We start from the raw sequence: 18,443 nt of genomic DNA on the forward strand, positions 1-18,443 counted from the left end.
ATAAAAAAGATCATAGTTTCAAAACCTAGCATCAAAATAAAAATCCGATTGCACAGATTTGTTTGTTTCAATAAAAGCTTCAAAACAAGATCTCACACCACTATGTTTTGATGATATAATTTTTTTAGAGAAAAAAAAATACTTTTTCGCATATTCTAATTTGCTTATGACCGTTTGCAAAAATTGCTTATAGGTTTGCATAATGTTGCTTTTGCATGCCCGAGTTCAATTAAGTGGATATTGATGTTCATATTAAGATAGACTGTTTAGTGTCCATAGTGGATAAGTGTAAACAATTTTATTAGGTAGCTGAATGTTGATTGCATGATCAATAATATGCAACTTTAGCAGCTCGGTTGAGCATTTTAACTAATTTATTTTGGCATTTTCTCATTGTACATAAAGCAATTTATGGGTTTTAAAAAGTATTGTCGAAATATATTCAAGTGGGGTCTTGTTTTGAAGGTCTTCTCGAAAGAGATATAATTGTGCAATCGGAATTTGAATTTGATGGATGGTTTAAGAACTACAACTTTTTTAGTTTTGAAATTGCTTGCATGTGCTACTGTTCCGTGGTAGTGGAGGGTGAGTTTAGTCTGCCGTACAATAGCCCGAGTGTACGACCGGCCGTAATAAAGTCATTACCTTTTTTATTTATACTTGGATAAATCGAATTGCAGATGATACAACGCATGCATACATCATACGGTCGATACACTATACTGGAGTTTTTGATAAACTAACATAGAGAAAAATTGGCCAGCTGGCACGCAGGCTCTTGCATGCCCTCTCTTGAAAAATTATTTAGAGCGAGGTTCATAAGATTTCCATTCGACGCCAGGGAGCTTGGGCATCGGATCACTTAGACCTGGACGCTGGTCTTGTAGTCGGAGCCGGACTTGAAGCCGGTGGGGATGGCGTCGTCGACGACGCGGTAGCCGCCGGACTTGGCGGCGAAGCGAATGGAGAAGGGGCCCTTGAGCGGCTCCTTGCCCTCGAGGGTCCAGGTGCCGGTCGGCCCCTCCTTGAGCGCCGTGAAGTCGTCGGCGCCCTTCTCCTTGACCTCCACCTCGGAGATGGCTTCGCTGGGGATGAGGACCAGCTTGGTAGCGCTGCAGCCCGGGCCGGTCTTGAAGGAGACCGCGGCGCAGGAGCCCACGGCCAGCAGCGACGCAAGCGCCGCCGCGACGAGCAGGATGGAGGACGACCTGGAGGCCATTGCTGATGGCGAGCTGTGTTGCTTGTTATTTCTTGATCGAAAGTGGGATGGATGTGTGGGTGTGGCGATCGATGGTGCAGCTCGGTATGCTTTTATGGGCGGCGGAGCCATGGAAGCCTGGCATGGACGAACGGCGCACCATGGAGCTCGCTGGCTGGCATGTTCAAAGACGACCAACGCATGTACAGTTGCTACAAATAGATCTGAGCTTGGTAGTCCCTAGTCCCGATTGTTTTGGTAAACAAGCGCACCCGAGCATGCGCTTCTCCACCCAAAAAGGAAAATCAGGTAAATTAAAGACCGGTGGGAGATAGAGGCACCAGAGACCCAGCTCCACTGGTGTTGCCATGTGTCTCCTCCTTTTTGCAGAAATGCCCTTTAAGTTGATGAAAATTATCTCATAGACCAATTCAGTTGAAATTCATTGTAAAAGAGTCCATAATTTTACTGTTATCTGCCTAATAAATTTACCGGATTAAAGAAATTCTATTCCTCCATTTTGCTTATGTCACCGAGCTTTTGGAATGGAGGAATAGAGCTCTCTGTTCCTTGGAAAGATTTTCCACTGCTTTGCAAAATGCAGAAAAGAAACATCTGGTTCGAACTTAGTTTTCATTGAAGCTTGATGCAAGTGAAATGAGGAGAGAGTAAATGGAGGATTAGAACTGGTGTGGTGAGTCGGCAGAAGCAATTGGATCAAACTGTTGATGCTGGTGCTACTAAATTGCTACTCTGCTTGGGTTGTGTCGTCTGCCTAGCTAAGCAGCCCATCGGCGGCAGGTGGGTGCCCCCAGCTCGCTGCCCTCGATTCGATGGAGGCTCGCGCACGCTAAGGTCGATGGCTCGCAAGCACCCACTCGCTTTTGGATGGTGGCCATCCTTTCAGATACTACTACATTTATTTGGATGTAAAGAAGAAAACAACAAGAATTCTCATATTGTTGCAAAAATGCCTTAGGCTTTTTTTTTGCATCGACCCCTAGTTCCCTTACTCTCGCTCCTCTTATCCTTTCTTCCCTTCTCCCTCTCTTCTCCCCGCTGCTGCCCGTCGCTACTCGGTCGCTCACACCTATCTGCTCACCATTGCTCGAGCATGGTCCTCAGCGATGCATGGTACGTTCAGTAGAATGATCTCTTCTACATAATTTCGTGTATCATCTTAGTACTAAAATCAAATGGTTGTATCTACCTCATGTCTTGTGCCTGTTTGTAGATGTTGCTAGCATCATGTGCTTGGGTTTAACTGTTTAGTCGTGCCTCTTTTAAAACATACCTTCATTATTATTATCTACATATTTATTTCTATAATTACACATGTGAGAGGACGCGCAACGCACGCTGAATGTTCTAGTAGAAGAAAAGAACCGGCATGCAGTCCTCAATTCCTCACCACCAGTCGACTTATTTCTTTTTTTTCTTTTTTTGGTGGAGTGCATGTACTCAGTTTGTTGTGCAAAGTGTTTGTCCATCGTCTCTCGGCTGAAAAAGGTTAGATTTTTTTGAACATAAGGTTATCAAAGGAGCATTATCCAATATTTGCAAACCTACCCCTAACTGAACACTCGAAAAGAAATCATTACATTATCTTACTATTACTAATTAGAGGCTCTTTTTAAGCCTTCACGTGAAGCCACCTAGTATCTTTGGTGGATACTCTTAAAAAATAGAAAAATCCTAGAAATTATCACAAAATCAGAAACATCCGTCCATCAATCTGACAACTCTAATCATAATAGTTATTTATTTGATTTGTTATCTTTTCTAATAAATTACCCACATGTGCTATTTTAAAAATAGACTAAAGTAACCCCTAGACATGTATCTAAATTATCCACCTCTGCCATTATTAAAAAATCTAAAATAACCCCCTAATCTTAGTGTAAATTACCCACACGTGCTATTATAAAAATAATAATGTAAATAGACCCCTCAATTTGTATACAAATTATCCAGTTATGCCATTATTAAAAGTTAAAGTAACCCTAAATCTGAATCTAAATTATATAATTATAATAAAATATCAAAGTGCACTAATATAAAATTCTAAATTGCTATTTTGACTATTATTAATATAAAAATAGCTGGCCTGGCAATAGTGCCCAATGCAAGACCACACATGGCCAATACACCAAAAATATTGACAATGGAGATGTTCCTTGGTTTTGCATGAACAATGGAGAATATGGTCTTTTAATTTTTTTCTTCAAAGAGATATTATAGGTTCTCCTTATATATCTTGAGTTGATTTATTTCTTATTCTAGTTCACCTAACAATTTCGCCATCTTTGTGGCAAGAGTATTTAAGAAACTATATCCTTTTTTTTTCATAAATACAGAGAAGAGCCGCACATCGTTGTATTGTATTAAGGAGTCTCAAGCTCAAGCTTGCTCATAGAAAAAACAAAGCCCGTTTTTTCATGTAAGAAACTAAGAATTCACTGGATTGATGAATGTAAGAAACTAAGAATACACTCCATTTTTCATCTTCTGTTTTGGTCCAAAATCGACTGAACCTGCTTTGGTAATTGGTCAATTTTTCATCTGACAACAATTGCTGCGTGGCATCACTGTATTGGTTGCAAAAATCGAGTGAGATAAAAAGATGAAAATCACTCGAGTGATGTGTAGTCGCTCCCAAAAACGTAGCAAAAAATACGTACTTTCAAAATGGAAAGTTATTACGTTAGCATTGTGTTTCCTCTTTTGGAAAATTATTAGTCAGTTCCAATAATGAAACGAGATTTGCAAATCCTTAAATACCCATGTCACCAAATGCAGAAAATCCTTTTTTATTTCTCACTTTTGATCGAATTACAGGATTTGCACAATCACCGGCCGGTCGGTACATGCCGCGCACACTATAGTAGTATAGCAGTGATCGATCAGCTAAATTTAGAAAAATCAGAAAATATTGCCCGCTGGCACGCGGGCTCTTGATCTCTCTTGAAAAATTATTTAGAGGTTCATAAGATTTCCATCCGTTCGACACCAGAGAGCTCGGGCGTGCCGATCGCTTAGACCTGGACGCTGGTCTTGTAGTCGGAGCCGGACTTGAAGCCAGTGGGGATGGCGTCGTCGACGACGCGGTACCCGCCGGACTTGGCGGCGAAGCGGATGGAGAAGGGGCCCTTGAGCGGCTCCTTGCCCTCGAGGGTCCAGGTGCCGGTCGGCCCCTCCTTGAGCGCCGTGAAGTCGTCGGCTCCCTTCTCCTTGACCTCCACCTCGGAGATGGCTTCGCTGGGGATGAGGACCAGCTTGGTGGCGCTGCAGCCCGGGCCGGTCTTGAAGGAGACCGCCGCGCAGGAGCCCACGGCCAGCAGCGACGCAAGCGCCGCCGCGGCGAGCAGGATGGAGGTCGACCTGGAGGCCATTGCTGATGGCGAGCTGTGTTGCTTGTTTCTTGATCGAAAGAGGGGACGATGGAAGCCTCTGTGTGTTGATCGATGTTGCAGCTTGGGCATGTATTTGTAGGCGGCGGAGGCAGGGAAGCCGGGCATGGACGTACGGCGCGCCATGGAGATCGCTGGCCGGCTTGTTCGACGACCAACGCATGTACAGTTGCTATAAATAGATCCGAGCTTGTCTCACTGTCAGGGAAAACCGCACATTGGTGGATGCACTTAAGATCTTAGCAATGTATCGAGATATTACGTGGATTATAGCCAGCGGAAAAACTTGAGTTTGCTATTTTTTTTCTTTGAAGATAGAGATACAGAGAGAGAGAGGACCTTTGTTTTGACATTTTTATATATTAGTACTTCCTTCATCACAAATTATTAGTCATTTTAGTTTTTTCTAAATTTATATTCTTATACATCTACATGCATAGTATATCTAGGTGCATAATAAAACTTATGAATTGAGAAAAAAACGACTAATAATTTTGTACCGAGGGAATATTAACCCGATTGAATTTTTACTGCCGTTCTCCTAAAGCACGTGCCACTAGTGCGCCCACAGGTGAATGTGTTTCTTCACCAAACTCAAATTCCTATTTTTCGCATGGGCCAAAGTTAAAAGGCATGCTATATATATATTAACGGTGCATTGATTCTCTTGCTTGGTAAATTAATCGTCAGTTTCTAGGAAACGAGATTTGCAAATCCTCCATTATTAGCCGGTCATCATCAAATAAAGACATTTAAATCCTTGGATGTATTTTGTCATTTTGACTGCTAATCTAACCACACGATTTGATAAGAATTTTCGGCAATTTGAACAATCACCGTTCGATACTACACGCATGCATACATGGCATGCATGCGCGGAAGACGCTGGCAGCTGTACATTGCCCGATCGAGAGCATAGAGCGAGGAATGATCGATCGATCGATCAGGTAGCTAGGTGATGATGATGAATTACTATATTCAGAACTGTCCCTTGCCCTCGAAGCTCTGGCCGAACGCCCACCCCTGCGGCACGACGCTGTCCAGCTCCACGGCCCGGCCGTCGCCGGCGACGACGCGGAACGAGAGCCCCTGCCCGACCTCCCGGCCGTCGCCGTTGGTCCAGATCTGGCCCCAGTTGCGCGACATGTCCGCCCACCGGCCGTCCCGGGACCCCCTGGCGGCGACGGCCTTGACGTCCCCGGCGCCGGCGACGTTGAAGACGAGCACGGCGACCCACCAGCGGTTGCCCCTCATCTCGAAGCGCACGCCGCCGCGCCGGGCGCAAGGCACGCGTCGGTACTGCACGGGGACGATGCCGACGTGGAAGTCGGTGACGAGGCGGAGGAACACGGGCTTGGACAGGTCGAAGTGCCGCAGCGGCGGGTTGCACCAGTTGCCGCTAGGCTTGGAGTAGTTGGCCGGGCACAGGTTGGTCGCCGTCACCGTTGCCGGCGCGCCGCCGGGGGCGCAGTAGGCGCTGCCCTGGCACCGCACCGCGTAGCAGCCGCCGCAGGACCAGCCCTGGTTGAAGAGCGCCACGCTCAGCGCCGTCGTGTCCAGCCCGTACCCCTGATCGAACAGGTTGCCGTACCCGCACGCGCCCTCTGCGTATATACCATGCGATGCGACCAAGGACCAAGGGTTAGCTACTAGAGATCGATCGACGCCAAAATAAAAAACCAAGAGCGAGCAAGAGAGACGCCGCCATGGCAGCTGCAGCTTTCTTACGCATGGTCTCGGCACCGGTCTCGTCGCCGTAGAACGTGGCGTGCGCGTCCGCCCAGTCGTCAGTGGCCGACAATGCCGGCAGCAGCAGCAGCAGCGCCGCCGCCGCCGCCATGGTGGCTGCCGCAAAGTGAGACGACGACGCACTTGGATACATGTCAACCACTACTAATGATCCAGCAAGATTTTGGACTGGGGTCGTCTAGCAATGGCCTATTGGTTCGGCTTGGCGAGCCTGCAGCTTTATATAGAGCACGAGCAGCCAGTATGCATGCTTCCTATACTAGTGTGCGAGCACTTGACGACCTCGTGTAAATCTTGCCATAAACTGATTACGGACGTACGGACGTGATCGCAGGGGGAGATTTGGCATTGAACTCTGTTGCTAAATCAAAATTAGAGCAATTTATTGCTGGAGATCACGTATATCTGCGGGATCGCTATCCATATATATGGGCCAAGAAATTATCTACTCCGATCCATTCTACATTGTAGATCATTTTAGGATTTCTACATACATAGTTTTTCTATATATTCGGAACGGAGAGAGTATTGCACGCATTGGCCATGTTTAGTTTCTAAAATTTTTTCTACAATATCCATCATATCGAATTTTCGGACATATGCATGGAGCATTAAATGCAGTTGAAAAAAATAACTCATTATACAGTTTAATTGTAAACGACGAGACGAACCATTTAAGTCTAATTAGTCTATAATTAGATATTAATTATCAAATAACAACAAAAGTGTTACAGTACCAAAAACCCAAAATTTTTTGCAAACTCAACAAGGCTTCTACATCACACATAGAGGCCCTTTGCCCATTTGTCATGGGTTGATGCATGCATTCCACCAAGTATTTTTTGCCATTGATTGTGGATCTCAGCGTGTCCACTACTCATTCCGTCCTCAAGGTATAGTAATCCGAATTCACTAGCAGTGTGCGTGTGAGCCGGGATTCACCATTGATACACACATCTCAATTTGTTCTCGTATAGTAAACTTATTCCACAATCTGCAAGATATTGATTAATTAACAGACCTAATTTGTTTCTAAATTAACATACCTTAAAACGTAGCCGGAAATGGAAACATATATTTTATTGCAAATCGAATATCAGGCGAGCCTAATTAAGTATTACTGTGTTGATACCATCAAATTATTTTTTGATATCTCCCAATAATTGTGGCTGCAGTGATGCATCGATTTGTAGGTAATATAAGAGCATCTCCAACAGCCTCTTTATCCCATCTTCTATCTGTAAAAAAAAGAGAAGGAGATGGAAAATGAGACAAAAACTCCTTTCCAACGGCTTCTCCATCCGCCCCCCTTCTCTATATCGTTTTGCATATGGGCGTCGCCATCCTCCAAAGATGGAGGACTGCTCCCGTTCGGCAAATGCCCGACAATCGCGAATCCTCTCCCCCCGCGCACGACTCCGGGCCTCCTCCACCGCGCCGCCGGGCTCCTCCCCGCCGGGCCGCCGCCGAGGCTCCTCCCCACCGCTGAGCTCCTCCCCGCCGGGCCGCCGCCGAGCTCCTCCCCGCCGGGCCGCCGCCGAAGCACCTCCCCACCGCCGAGCTCCTCCCTGCTAGGCCGCCGCCGAAGCACCTCCCCGCGCGGGCCGTGCGTGAAGCTGCTCCCCGCTGCTCCCGCTCGGACCCCTCAGCCGCCCCCTCCGTGCGGCACCAAAGCAAGGGAGGCGGCGGGCTGCGTGGAGGCGCAGGACGTTGGGTGGCTGGGAGGCAGGGCGCAGGGCGGCGGGGACGCGGCGGCGCCGGCGCCGGCGGGCTTCGTCCTCCATGGTCGTGGCTCCGGTATGGAGATGGTGACGGAGCGGGCCCACTTGTCAGTGGGTCAGCGGGAGGAGGGGATGGAATGGAGGAGTGGGGGATGGATAAGCTGTTGGAATTGACTTCAATTTGGAGGGTGAATCTTGGCTAAATGGTTATGTAAATGTGATTATAGAGGATGGAATTTACATAAACTGTTGGAGATGCTCTAAGTCCTTACGAGCTGTTGTCTTGTAAATCAGTGGTTTGTTTGAATTCGCCATGCATTTTCTTTCTTCATACATGACTTCTCGGCAATGCAATATACTAGGGTCCATCATCACTGTCGTGATCCTCTTCATTACCCCTAGACATTTCAAATCTTAGGCAACAAATCTTAGTTTTAACTCGCAAAGAACTTGCCATTCCTCCCCTCTCTCTCTTTCCTCGATCTTCTTCGAGCCTGATCCAGAGCAGTGAAGGAAACAGTGGAGCATGGAGCGATGATGGTGATGTGGTAGGAGCATGACGGTCCCGGCAAAATCCTGTGTGTGCGGTAGCAAGAGGACCGAAGAGTGGCAAGCGCGGAGGCTCAGCGTCCGCCATAGAATCTATGCTCATTTTGCATTTGTGCTTTTTTTCCCTTTTGTCTTTCGATTGTCCTGTTTTCCACAATTTAAAAGTCATCCAAGGAACATTTTCTGGTAAAAAGTTAAAACAAAACCTTTTTCTAGAATTTTTTTAGTAGAAAGCTTATAGAAAGGTTTCTACAAAAGGTTATTAGAAATTAGAATAAACTTTTGTGGATAAATTTTTTACACTATTTTTACCCCCACAAAATTGTTGTTGCAATAAATTTTCCTAAAAATATGTAAATAAATTTTCCACTATTTTTCAAAAAACTCCTACAATAATATTTTAAGTTATCTTTTATGAAAAATATAAATATTTTTTTATAAATGACATTATTTGAATAATTTTCCTAACTATACATGGTTTCTCCTGGAACCATAGCAAGCATCCCCCATTTTATTCTTTCTGGTGTACAGGCAGCCCGTTGGGAGGAGGCGCACGCCACGTCATGTTCTACAGTGACGAGACCGGAGCTGAAACCATGCGTGAGTAGTATTAACTCCGTTCCAAATTATAGGTCGTTTAATTTTTTAACCTCTAAATTTGATCACTTATCTTATTCAAAAAATATGCAAATATAGTCAAATATAAGTTATTTTTGAAGAACTTGTATTGATAAAGTAAGTCACGACAAAACAAGTGATATTCTGCACAAATTTTTTAATAATACGAGTGCTCAAACTTAGGATAAAAAGTTAAACTACCTATAATTTGGAACGGAGGGGTAGTAGAGAATTAGAGATAATAGAGTCCACAGGTGACATTCTTGTGCGTGCGTTCTTCAATTCCTAGGCTTCTTGCTCGATATGATCTTCCACGTAATGATACAACAATGGCGTTCCGTGTCGATGCGTGCAGAGGGCGCGTGCGGGTACGGCAACCTGTTCGAGCAGGGCTACGGGCTGGACACACGACGGCGCTTAGCGTGGCGCTCTTCGACGAGGGCCGGTCCTGCCGCGCCTGCTACGAGCTGCGGTGCCACGGCAGCGCCTGCTGCGGCGCGCCCGGCGGCACGCCGGCGATGGTGACGGGCTGACGGCGACCAAACTGTGCCCGGCCAAGGCCAATTACTCCAAGCCCAACGAGAACTGGTGCAACCCGCCGCTGCGGCACTTCGACCTGTCCAAGCCGCCCATGTTCCTCCGCCTCGTCACCGACTTCCACGCTGGCGTCATCCCCGTGCAGTACCGCTGCGCGCCCTGCGCCAGGCGCGGCGGCGTGCGCTTCGAGATGAAGGGGAACCGGTGGTGGGTCGCCGTGCTCGTCTTCAACGTCGCCGCCGCCGGGGACGTCAAGGCCGTCGCCGTCAGGGGGTCGCGGGACGGCCGGTGGGCGGACATGTCGCGCAACTGGGGGCAGATCTGGGACGGCGACGCGTGGCTCGTCGGGCAGGGACTGCCGTTCCGGGTGACCACCGGCGACGGCTGCTCCATCGTCTTTGGCGATGTCGCGCCGCCGACATGGACGGCCGGTCATCAGAGCTTCGACGGAAAGCACTGGTTCTGACGATTGATCGTGAACCGATCCACATTCGAAGAAATTCCCACAGGATTAATGTTTTCTCAGGACGACAAGATAAATATAAAATGTTCTGAGCATCTATCACACGTTGGCTTATTGATGATTCTGCGCTTAAAAAAAGAGTTTTTAACCAATGAAAAAATGTCATGATGTGATTCATGCCATTTCGCAAGAACTAGAAAAACTGAGTGAAAAATGTTTCAATATCAACAGATTTTTTTTTTGGCATAAAGGCAATGACATTGTTTCCTGCCTGTACAAAGAAAAGGTTTGAATTGTTTTTGAACAAGTGAAATGGAAACAACATGACACAAGCTGGGCCTAAAGTAATTTTGAAGCCCAAGAAGAATACAATTTGAGAAGTCACTGGTGGATAAGAGATTTCAAGGAGATGAGCAATTAACCGAGACACGGGCTGAAAGGAAAATAGCAAAACAAAGCAAACCAGCATATGGGCTGAAACTAGAGAAACAAAGTTGCCGACAATTCAATGCAAGGACTCCGTTCTCAAATGTTAGACATTTCTTTCTCAAAAAAAATGTATGTTAGACATTTTAGTTTGTCCTAAGTCGAACTATTTTAAATTCAATCAAATTTGTAAAAAAATAATATTTTGAATGTTAAATAAGAATGATAGATCCATTATGAAATACATTTCATAATTTATTTATTTGATGTGATGTTAATATTATTTTCTATAATTTTGATCAAACTTGACTACTTTGATTTATGACAAACCAAAATGTCTTATATTTTAAGGCGGAGGAAGTAGACTGGCTCTCAAGTCAATTGTTAAAAAGATTTATGAAGTAGACTGTGGGCCGGGAGAGGTGCATGGACAAATGAATAGTAGGGCCTAGCGGTTATGACGCTGTTTATTATCTGGTGTTTTCTGAGTCTAAAAAAAAAACTGGTGCTTTCTGTCTTTCTTTATCTAATAAATATGAGTTAAAATTATTTTGTGCTTCTGCATACTAAGAATGTTTGATCTAGAATTGAAAATCTATTCTACCTTAATTAAAATAATTCAGGGTTGGAGCATATGTAGATTATGCATGGCACTGTCGTCTGTCAAATTTAACCATTTTTAAATTACGTTAGCTTAGTGGTTATCGAATAGATCAGCAACAACCAGAAACTAGTGGTCATGCACCGGAAGCACTGATTGGGTTCAATTAGTGGCTAAATAAATATTTATTTGTCAACAACCAGTCCAATGAAGGAACCTAAAAAATGTATGCGAATCTAGAAATAGACTAAAGTTTATTAGAAATCTTCATTTTTACGAGCACGAAATCCATGGATCGGATCTGTGCCCAATGCCGAGCGTTAACTTGTCAAAGTAAGCAAAAAAAGAAAAAGGCACTGACACTATGTTTGCATCCACCAAACATGATAAAGCATCTTCTATGAAACAATTTATGTCAGGAAGCCATCATCCTAAAAGAAAGGAGGAAAGACATCATGGGCCGGACCCTATTTACGGCACCAGCTTGTACCAATCAGGCAATCAAGCAGCTCTTCTTTGTTCCTAGATAGGAGTAGATTCCTTAACTTTGCCATGCATGTTTATTTCTGCTGCACTGCAACCTCTAAAGTGAGAAGGATATGCTGGATTGCTGGTCAGCCTTTTTCCGGTTGATAGTACCAAAGCTATTTGTGACACCTAGCAGGAGACCAGTTCCTACTCAATGGTGACAATACAAACCATTTGATTCAAAAGAGGGATACATGGCCTGCCTTTAGCCCTTTTCCAATGGGCCGGGGGGACACTTCTTTAACTGCCCATTTTTTGGGATCTAAAATGGCTGGAGAGCAAAGCCATGCGCTGTACCCAACAAGGTCTTTTCCTATGGATCAACTGATGGTAGCGACAGCTAACAACAATGTTTATACTTCTCCAGTATTAGATGCACCTGCAGATTTATCGATCCATGACAGGTGGTAGGTGTTTAATTAATTCCTTGTTGATTTTTCAGTGATTCATGAATTCCCCAAAACTGCAAACATAATGGCTTATTAAGCTTTGGCGTCACAAAGTGAGTGGGTGACTACTGTAGAAGCAGAAGATGACAATGGTCGAGCTTGATGGTTTGGATGCATACTCGGTGGCATGATCATTACCGATATCGGCATCGTTTGGTTCTGATGTCTCCATAGAGAGAGATGGAAGGGGAAAGAGAAACAAAGTGAAAAAGCATGAAGGGCACAAGTTGATCAAGGAATTGCGATGGGCTTGAGTTGATGAGTTTCTTCAGAAAGGAGAGCTAGGGAGGTCACTTGTCATGAACTGCTCATGGCTTGATTGGTTACTACTAATAACTAAAGTTGTAAAACAATATACAAATGGAAAGAAACATCAGATAGCAAAAATATGCAACAGAGATGTAGGCCACATTTTTTCTGAAGATGTTTCACCGTACGTTCTCTGTAGCCGACTAGATGGTTTGAATTTGGAGCCTCACGTATCTAGAAGCAGATCTCGAGCTGAACGAGAAGGCAAATGCACAGTTACTACCGTACCAGGACCAGCAACAGCAAGCACCCTAAAAACACATGTTGAGGCACAGAGCTGCAGGTAGAATGAGTTTTGGCTGCATCGAATCGTAACTGTATCAATCGACAGAGTCGTCATCAGAGAAATAAAGTGAATCGATTTTTTTTTAGAGTAGTGTTAGACACAGTAGATCGACTAGAGTAAATCTATCGGGTTAACTCACATTCTGTGGGCAAAACCTTTCTCTGATCACACTTGCATGATCCATGGCGCCGCCATAGAGGTTGACAAGGTGGCGCCGTAGTTGGAGAAGAGGTCGCGGACGGCGACATTGCTGTGCAGTGGCGGCGGCGGTGGGGCTTCCCATCGCTGACAGCCTCCCTCTTTAGACCGGTTTAGGGATTTGAGGTGGGGAACAGTAACAGCGGTGAACCTCGTTAACTCTGCCGTTAATCCCCACCTTCTCTTTAAAGGGCTGCACGATAGAGGCCCACCAGTCTCATCTTGGGCTGGGCGTCTCCGATCAGAACGCGAGGTCAAGACCCATACATTGCCGTTGGGCTAAGTATGGTGAGATCAATCTAATATTCTCCCCCTTGATATCATCTTACACTTTTAACTTTATACTTTAAACTTTTTTCATATTTCTTCACAGATTAATGCATAGAGCAGCTTCATCGTCACGGACAGTTGTCGATAGATTCAACAGCTACAATACACGTCTCTGTTCTGAAATAGATTCTTTAGCTTTGGGTGGTAAGCCTTTAACGAATGGATCCACAAACACTTGGCTGTCATTTAAACTCACAATGCATTTCAATCATGATTCCGGACTTTCTCCTTTACAACGTATAACTTTTGTGTCAACGTGTTTGGCACCACAGTTGACTCGTTGTCATAGGAGCAAACTATTTTAATGGTTATTGCTGCTGTCAACCATTATTAACTCCGAGTACAGGTTCCCTTAACTATTTTGCCTGTCCCTCGGCATTGTATCATGCTATACCATGTCTTTGCATCATATTGATGATAATTGTTTTATTTTGGAGCTTTTCCATACAAAACCTCCAAGTGTGAAAGTTAGCGACAATTGTGGATTTCGCTACACATTTCACAAGTTCTACTTTTGTACTCACAATCCTTTGAGAGTACTTGTTCTTTCCAAATTAGCATGAGGCCGACATTCTCAATTTCATTCCAGTGATCTATATCTGGATTGAGCTTTTGCCAAAATAATCCTGATACACGAACTATGTCGGGGTAAATTCTTTACTTGCGTGCTCATAAAGCTTCCAGCAGCTGAAGCACATGGAACTATTTCCATCTCACATTAGTTCCTGGAACACTAAGGTTCCCTAAACTATTACCCTTGACGATAGGAACATGCGCATGTTTAATCATTTGCATACTTCATTTCTTTACAAACATTTCTGAGTATGCCTTTGCAGTAACCATAATACCCCTTTCTTTTATCTCAATGAGTCTCAGTTCATAAAATGAAAAAAAAACTCATCACCGAGATCGAAACTTGAGGACAAGAATTCTTTATCTATAACAACATATTAACACCACCACTAGAAAGTAGGATGTTATCTTCATTTAAGATGTGGAAATCAGATTTCTCATTCTTTTACTTTGCTTAAAACTATTGTCCTCCTCAATCTCTTTAAACCCAACCTTTCTTACTATTTTAATAAGCTTTAGATACCACTGTCTCGAGGCTTACATCAATCCATAAATGGATTTGTTGTTGTGGTATCCCACACGTTTTTTCTTCTCTTTGAGTAAAACTCTTGTCACAAATAGCTTTGTATCTTTCATGATTCCTTATGGAGTCACATTTCGTTTTGTAGGTTCATTATAACCTACTGTGATGGCTCTTTCAGGAATTACTCCTTTTTCCATGGACTTAACCCATGAATTCTCATGACTTCTTCAAATGGGGTGTAATCAACATCCATTTGATTTTCTTTACTTTATATAGGGCTGTTGTTGCTCCTTTTGACTTTATATAGGGCTGCTGTTGCTCCTTTTGCCAAATGGCAATGGACTAACAAGGTCCTGCATAACATGATCTTTCTTTACTTTATTCATTTTCTTTGAGGACTAACAGCAGGTGTTGTATACAACATCAGCAGGTATGAGAAACTTGTTGCTCTTGAATCAACGAAGTGGACAAGCATTCCTACTTCTCTTCGAGTCTTTGATCTCTACATACCGTGCTCCTCCAGATTTTGTCATTGCCATCATAATCAAAAATGGCATATAGTAAATCTTTTTGTTTGGGTTCCATCTTACTATCTTTGAGGGTCGTCCAGCATGAATGCTGAAATTTAGCTATTTCTTTACATAGGGGTATCAGTATAGTGACCGTTGTACTCCCCTGATGGTCACATTCATTCTTTAATAGATCATCTCTTGCTTTCAACGCACATTACATAGGAGTATCTTTCTTAACTGTCTCATATTTCTCCCCCTCGAAATGTGGCTTGAACTTTTCTGCCACAATTTCGACAACTACTGATAACTTTTGTGAATGAGGAAACTTTTATTACTTACTTCATCCACATGATAACGTCATGCAGTACAAAGTAATTTCTTAATTCGTATGGGAGTACCTTTTACTCATTTCACTTTAAGAACTCAACAAAGTCCTTTCTTTCATATGACAATTCTTTTTTCTCATTTCACTTTAAGGACTCAACGTAGTCTTTTATTTCATACCTTTTGCAAATCACGCTCGCATATCATTCTTGTTTTGAGGTTCGTATGTAACTTTTCATTCTTCTTAAACTCATTGAGTGCTTAATCACTGTGACACAATAGAAGTGTCCGATCAATTCTAGAATAGCAAAGCTACTCCAAACTTTTCTCCCAGTGTGGGATAAACCAGCACATGAGTCATCACAACTTTCTCCCATCATGCAGAATTAGCACTATGCCAACTTTACCCCGTCATGCGGGTATTATTTCATACTTTTTTCAGACATAAATGTCAGGATTGGCTCATATCAAATTCAGAAATAAATCTGAATATTCCATGACACACATGCTTATCCGATGTTGGCCAAATTAAACATGTATGACTTATCACAACTTTGACTGAACTCAAAATGAATTCTTCTTGATAGAGAGTACATAATAGACATTTCTCAAAACGATCTCTTATTGCTCTATCTTCTTACTTGGATCAACATCCATAAGTAGTTTTCTTTTCAAGCCATTCTTTTAAGAGAATACACTTTCTTATGCAATGGTCTTTTTTCTTTCTGAGTCACAGGTACTCAGTTCTTAAGAGAATACATTTTCTCATGCGATGGTCTTCTTTCTTTCTGAGTCACAGGTACTCAGTTCATTTTCTTTTGTCCCTTCAAGAAGGACTACATGCAAAACTTTGTCAGAAAAGACAATAATTAAAACTTTTAAGTTCCATTCTATATCACCGTTGGGCATAAATAGAATAAAACATGTTTCTTTTACATTAATTTCACATCACCATTGGGCAGAAACGGAATTAACGTGTGAAAAACTCAATTGACTTTAAAATCATATATATCCGCTCCTCAAAATTAAATTCTCCCGTTGGTTCGAATTTAATTAGAGGATAATCAACTTTATTGCAGCGCAAACTAGAAAAATACATTTTTTCTAGTTTAAGAGCAGTGCTTTATGTATTCTCCAAAAAAAAGTACTTTGATGCAATATTTACCAGAGACTTTAAACTTTTAAACTTTAAGCTATAACTCATAATATCATAATATTGTTATCATCAACGTTGGTCAGAAAATAACAATACCATAATTAACTTTAATTTCTTCTTCTGAGACTTCAAATGGCATTAAAATGCCAAAACTCAACTTTGACTTTAAACAACGAAAGCTTTTCTATCTTTTACCCACAGGTAGAAACTCATTTAACACTTTTAGACTATTCTTCCAATTAAATCTTCTCGTTGGTTCCGACTTAATTGAAAGATAGCAATTGCATAACAACGGAATCTTTACCTTTCTTTATGGTAGCGGAAAAACTTTTCTTTCTTTTCAGAAAGAATACTTTGTACTCATTTTCTCTCTAAACAATTTATCTCGTTGGTTCAAAATTGAATAGAGATAAAACTGTACAAAACTTACTCAAAGTAAGTTCTTTTATCATGCTCTTAAAATTAATTCTTCCTTTTGTTTGAATTAAAATTAAGAGTAACACTTTTAAACTTTTCAACAGAAACTAACTATTCTCTAAAACAAATTATCCCGTTGGTTCAAACTTGAATAGAGAATCAAAACTGTACAAAAATCTATTAAAAAAATGCTTCTGAAAGGATAAAACTGAGCTCTGTTCTTTACTGTGAATTCGGCCCAGCGGCCAAAACCCTATGCACTCTCTCGGGCCGAGCAACCCGCAACGGCAGCCCAGCAGGCGGATGGCCTGCACATGCGCGTGCGGTACCCCGCGTCCCAGGCCGTAAGCTGCGCCTGGCCGGGAAAACGGCCCCCGCGCGACGCCATCCTGGGCCCAAAACTCCAGCCCACCAGCAGCTCGGAGAAAGCCGACTGTCGATCTTGATCGGACGACTATCCGCAGTTCTCGGCGGAACAAAACCGCCCGGCGGCCGGCACTCCACCCCGTGAACCCTAGCTCATTCTGCTTCGGTGCTTCCCATCTCCCTTTCTCTCTCCAGCTCACCGAGCGGCGGCTGCCCTTGTGCGGCTCGCCGGAGGAGGAGGCGGTGCCGCTGCAGGGCCCCCTCGCCGGCGCGCGCGCTCGCCCGAGCGGGAGCGCGTCGCCGCCGAGCGGCACTACGATGGGGCCCTAGCCCCCGAGCTTCTTTACCCCCTTTCTCTCTGCGTACAGATGGAGGCGGCGGCGACCGGTGCAGCTCGCCGGAGATGCGGCTCACCACAGGGTACCTTTCCCTTATCTCTCTCCAACGGAGGCGCGCCGGAGGAGGCCGTCGGCACCGCTACCGGTCCCCTCGCCGGTGCGTGCGTTCGCCTTGGGCTGAGCGCGCCGCCGGCGAGCGGTCGGGCGCCGGCGCCCTGGGCGCCCGCACGTCTTGCTCTTGTGTCACGCGGAGACGGCGGCCGGCGACATCCAGGTAAGCGCCGCCACATCTTCCTTTCTTTTCTAGGGTTAAACTTTGGGGCGATTCGAGTATGATTTTCATCGATTTCTCTGTCTTTTCTTTGGATTCGCACCGAAATGATGCAATCTTTCGAATCCTCCAGACGAACTAGGGTTTGGGGTTCATTTTCTTTTTCGATCCATGATCGATTTTCTTTTTCTTTTTCTTTTCCTTGATTCTTTTGATCCGAGTTCGGAGTCATCCCAATCTCGGTCTACTCACTAGAGTAGGCTCTTGATACCAATGTTAGACACAGTAGATCGACTAGGAGTAAATCGATCGGGTTAACTCACTTTCTGTGGGCAAAACCTTCCTCTGGTCACACTTGCATGATCCATGGCGCCGCCGTAGAGGTTGACAAGGTGGCGCCGTAGTTGGAGAAGAGGTCGCGGACGGCGACGTTGCTGTGCAGTGGTGGCGGCGGTGGGGCTTCCCATCGCTGACAGCCTCCCTCTTTAGATCGGATTAGGGATTTGAGGTGGGGAACAGTAACAGCGGTGAACCTCGTTAACTCTGCCGCTAATCTCCACCTCCTCTTTAAAGGGCTGCACGATAGGGGCC

At 44.2% G+C, this 18,443-nt stretch overlaps 3 protein-coding genes and 1 pseudogene across 3 annotated transcripts; 1 reads left to right on the forward strand and 3 right to left on the reverse strand.

The window, feature by feature from the left end:
* Positions 1-624: 624 nt before the first annotated feature.
* LOC120713855 (pollen allergen Lol p 2-A-like) lies at positions 625-1,400 on the reverse strand. Its single transcript, XM_039999833.1, has one exon. The coding sequence runs from the start codon at positions 1,328-1,330 to the stop codon at positions 863-865; it is 468 nt and encodes a 155-aa protein (XP_039855767.1). The 5' UTR covers positions 1,331-1,400; the 3' UTR covers positions 625-862.
* A 2,594-nt stretch (positions 1,401-3,994) lies between these two features.
* On the reverse strand, positions 3,995-4,634 carry LOC120713856 (pollen allergen Phl p 2-like). The gene has a single exon (XM_039999834.1). The coding sequence runs from the start codon at positions 4,588-4,590 to the stop codon at positions 4,234-4,236; it is 357 nt and encodes a 118-aa protein (XP_039855768.1). The 5' UTR covers positions 4,591-4,634; the 3' UTR covers positions 3,995-4,233.
* Positions 4,635-5,586: 952 nt separating this feature from the next.
* LOC120713857 (expansin-A6-like) lies at positions 5,587-6,448 on the reverse strand. The gene is made up of 2 exons (XM_039999835.1): positions 6,337-6,448; positions 5,587-6,212 (listed from the first exon to the last, which is right to left on the reverse strand). Exons 1-2 carry the CDS (start codon positions 6,446-6,448, stop codon positions 5,587-5,589), a joined length of 738 nt encoding a protein of 245 aa, XP_039855769.1.
* A 2,742-nt stretch (positions 6,449-9,190) lies between these two features.
* Positions 9,191-10,248, forward strand: LOC120639302 (annotated as a pseudogene).
* Positions 10,249-18,443: the final 8,195 nt, after the last annotated feature.

Source organism: Panicum virgatum, chromosome 6K, assembly GCF_016808335.1.
Source record: "Panicum virgatum strain AP13 chromosome 6K, P.virgatum_v5, whole genome shotgun sequence".
Classification (NCBI taxonomy): domain Eukaryota; kingdom Viridiplantae; phylum Streptophyta; class Magnoliopsida; order Poales; family Poaceae; genus Panicum; species Panicum virgatum.

Bases quoted from the DNA above. Each gene is read 5' to 3' on its own strand.
- LOC120713855 (XM_039999833.1), bottom strand. From the start codon at position 1,330: ATGGCTCCGCCGCCCATAAAAGCATACCGAGCTGCACCATCGATCGCC.
- LOC120713856 (XM_039999834.1), bottom strand. From the start codon at position 4,590: ATGGCCTCCAGGTCGACCTCCATCCTGCTCGCCGCGGCGGCGCTTGCG.
- LOC120713857 (XM_039999835.1), bottom strand. From the start codon at position 6,448: ATGGCGGCGGCGGCGGCGCTGCTGCTGCTGCTGCCGGCATTGTCGGCC. The intron at 6,213-6,336 runs GTAAGAAAGCTG...GTATATACGCAG, and splicing joins GACCGGTGCCGAGACCATGC to AGGGCGCGTGCGGGTACGGC.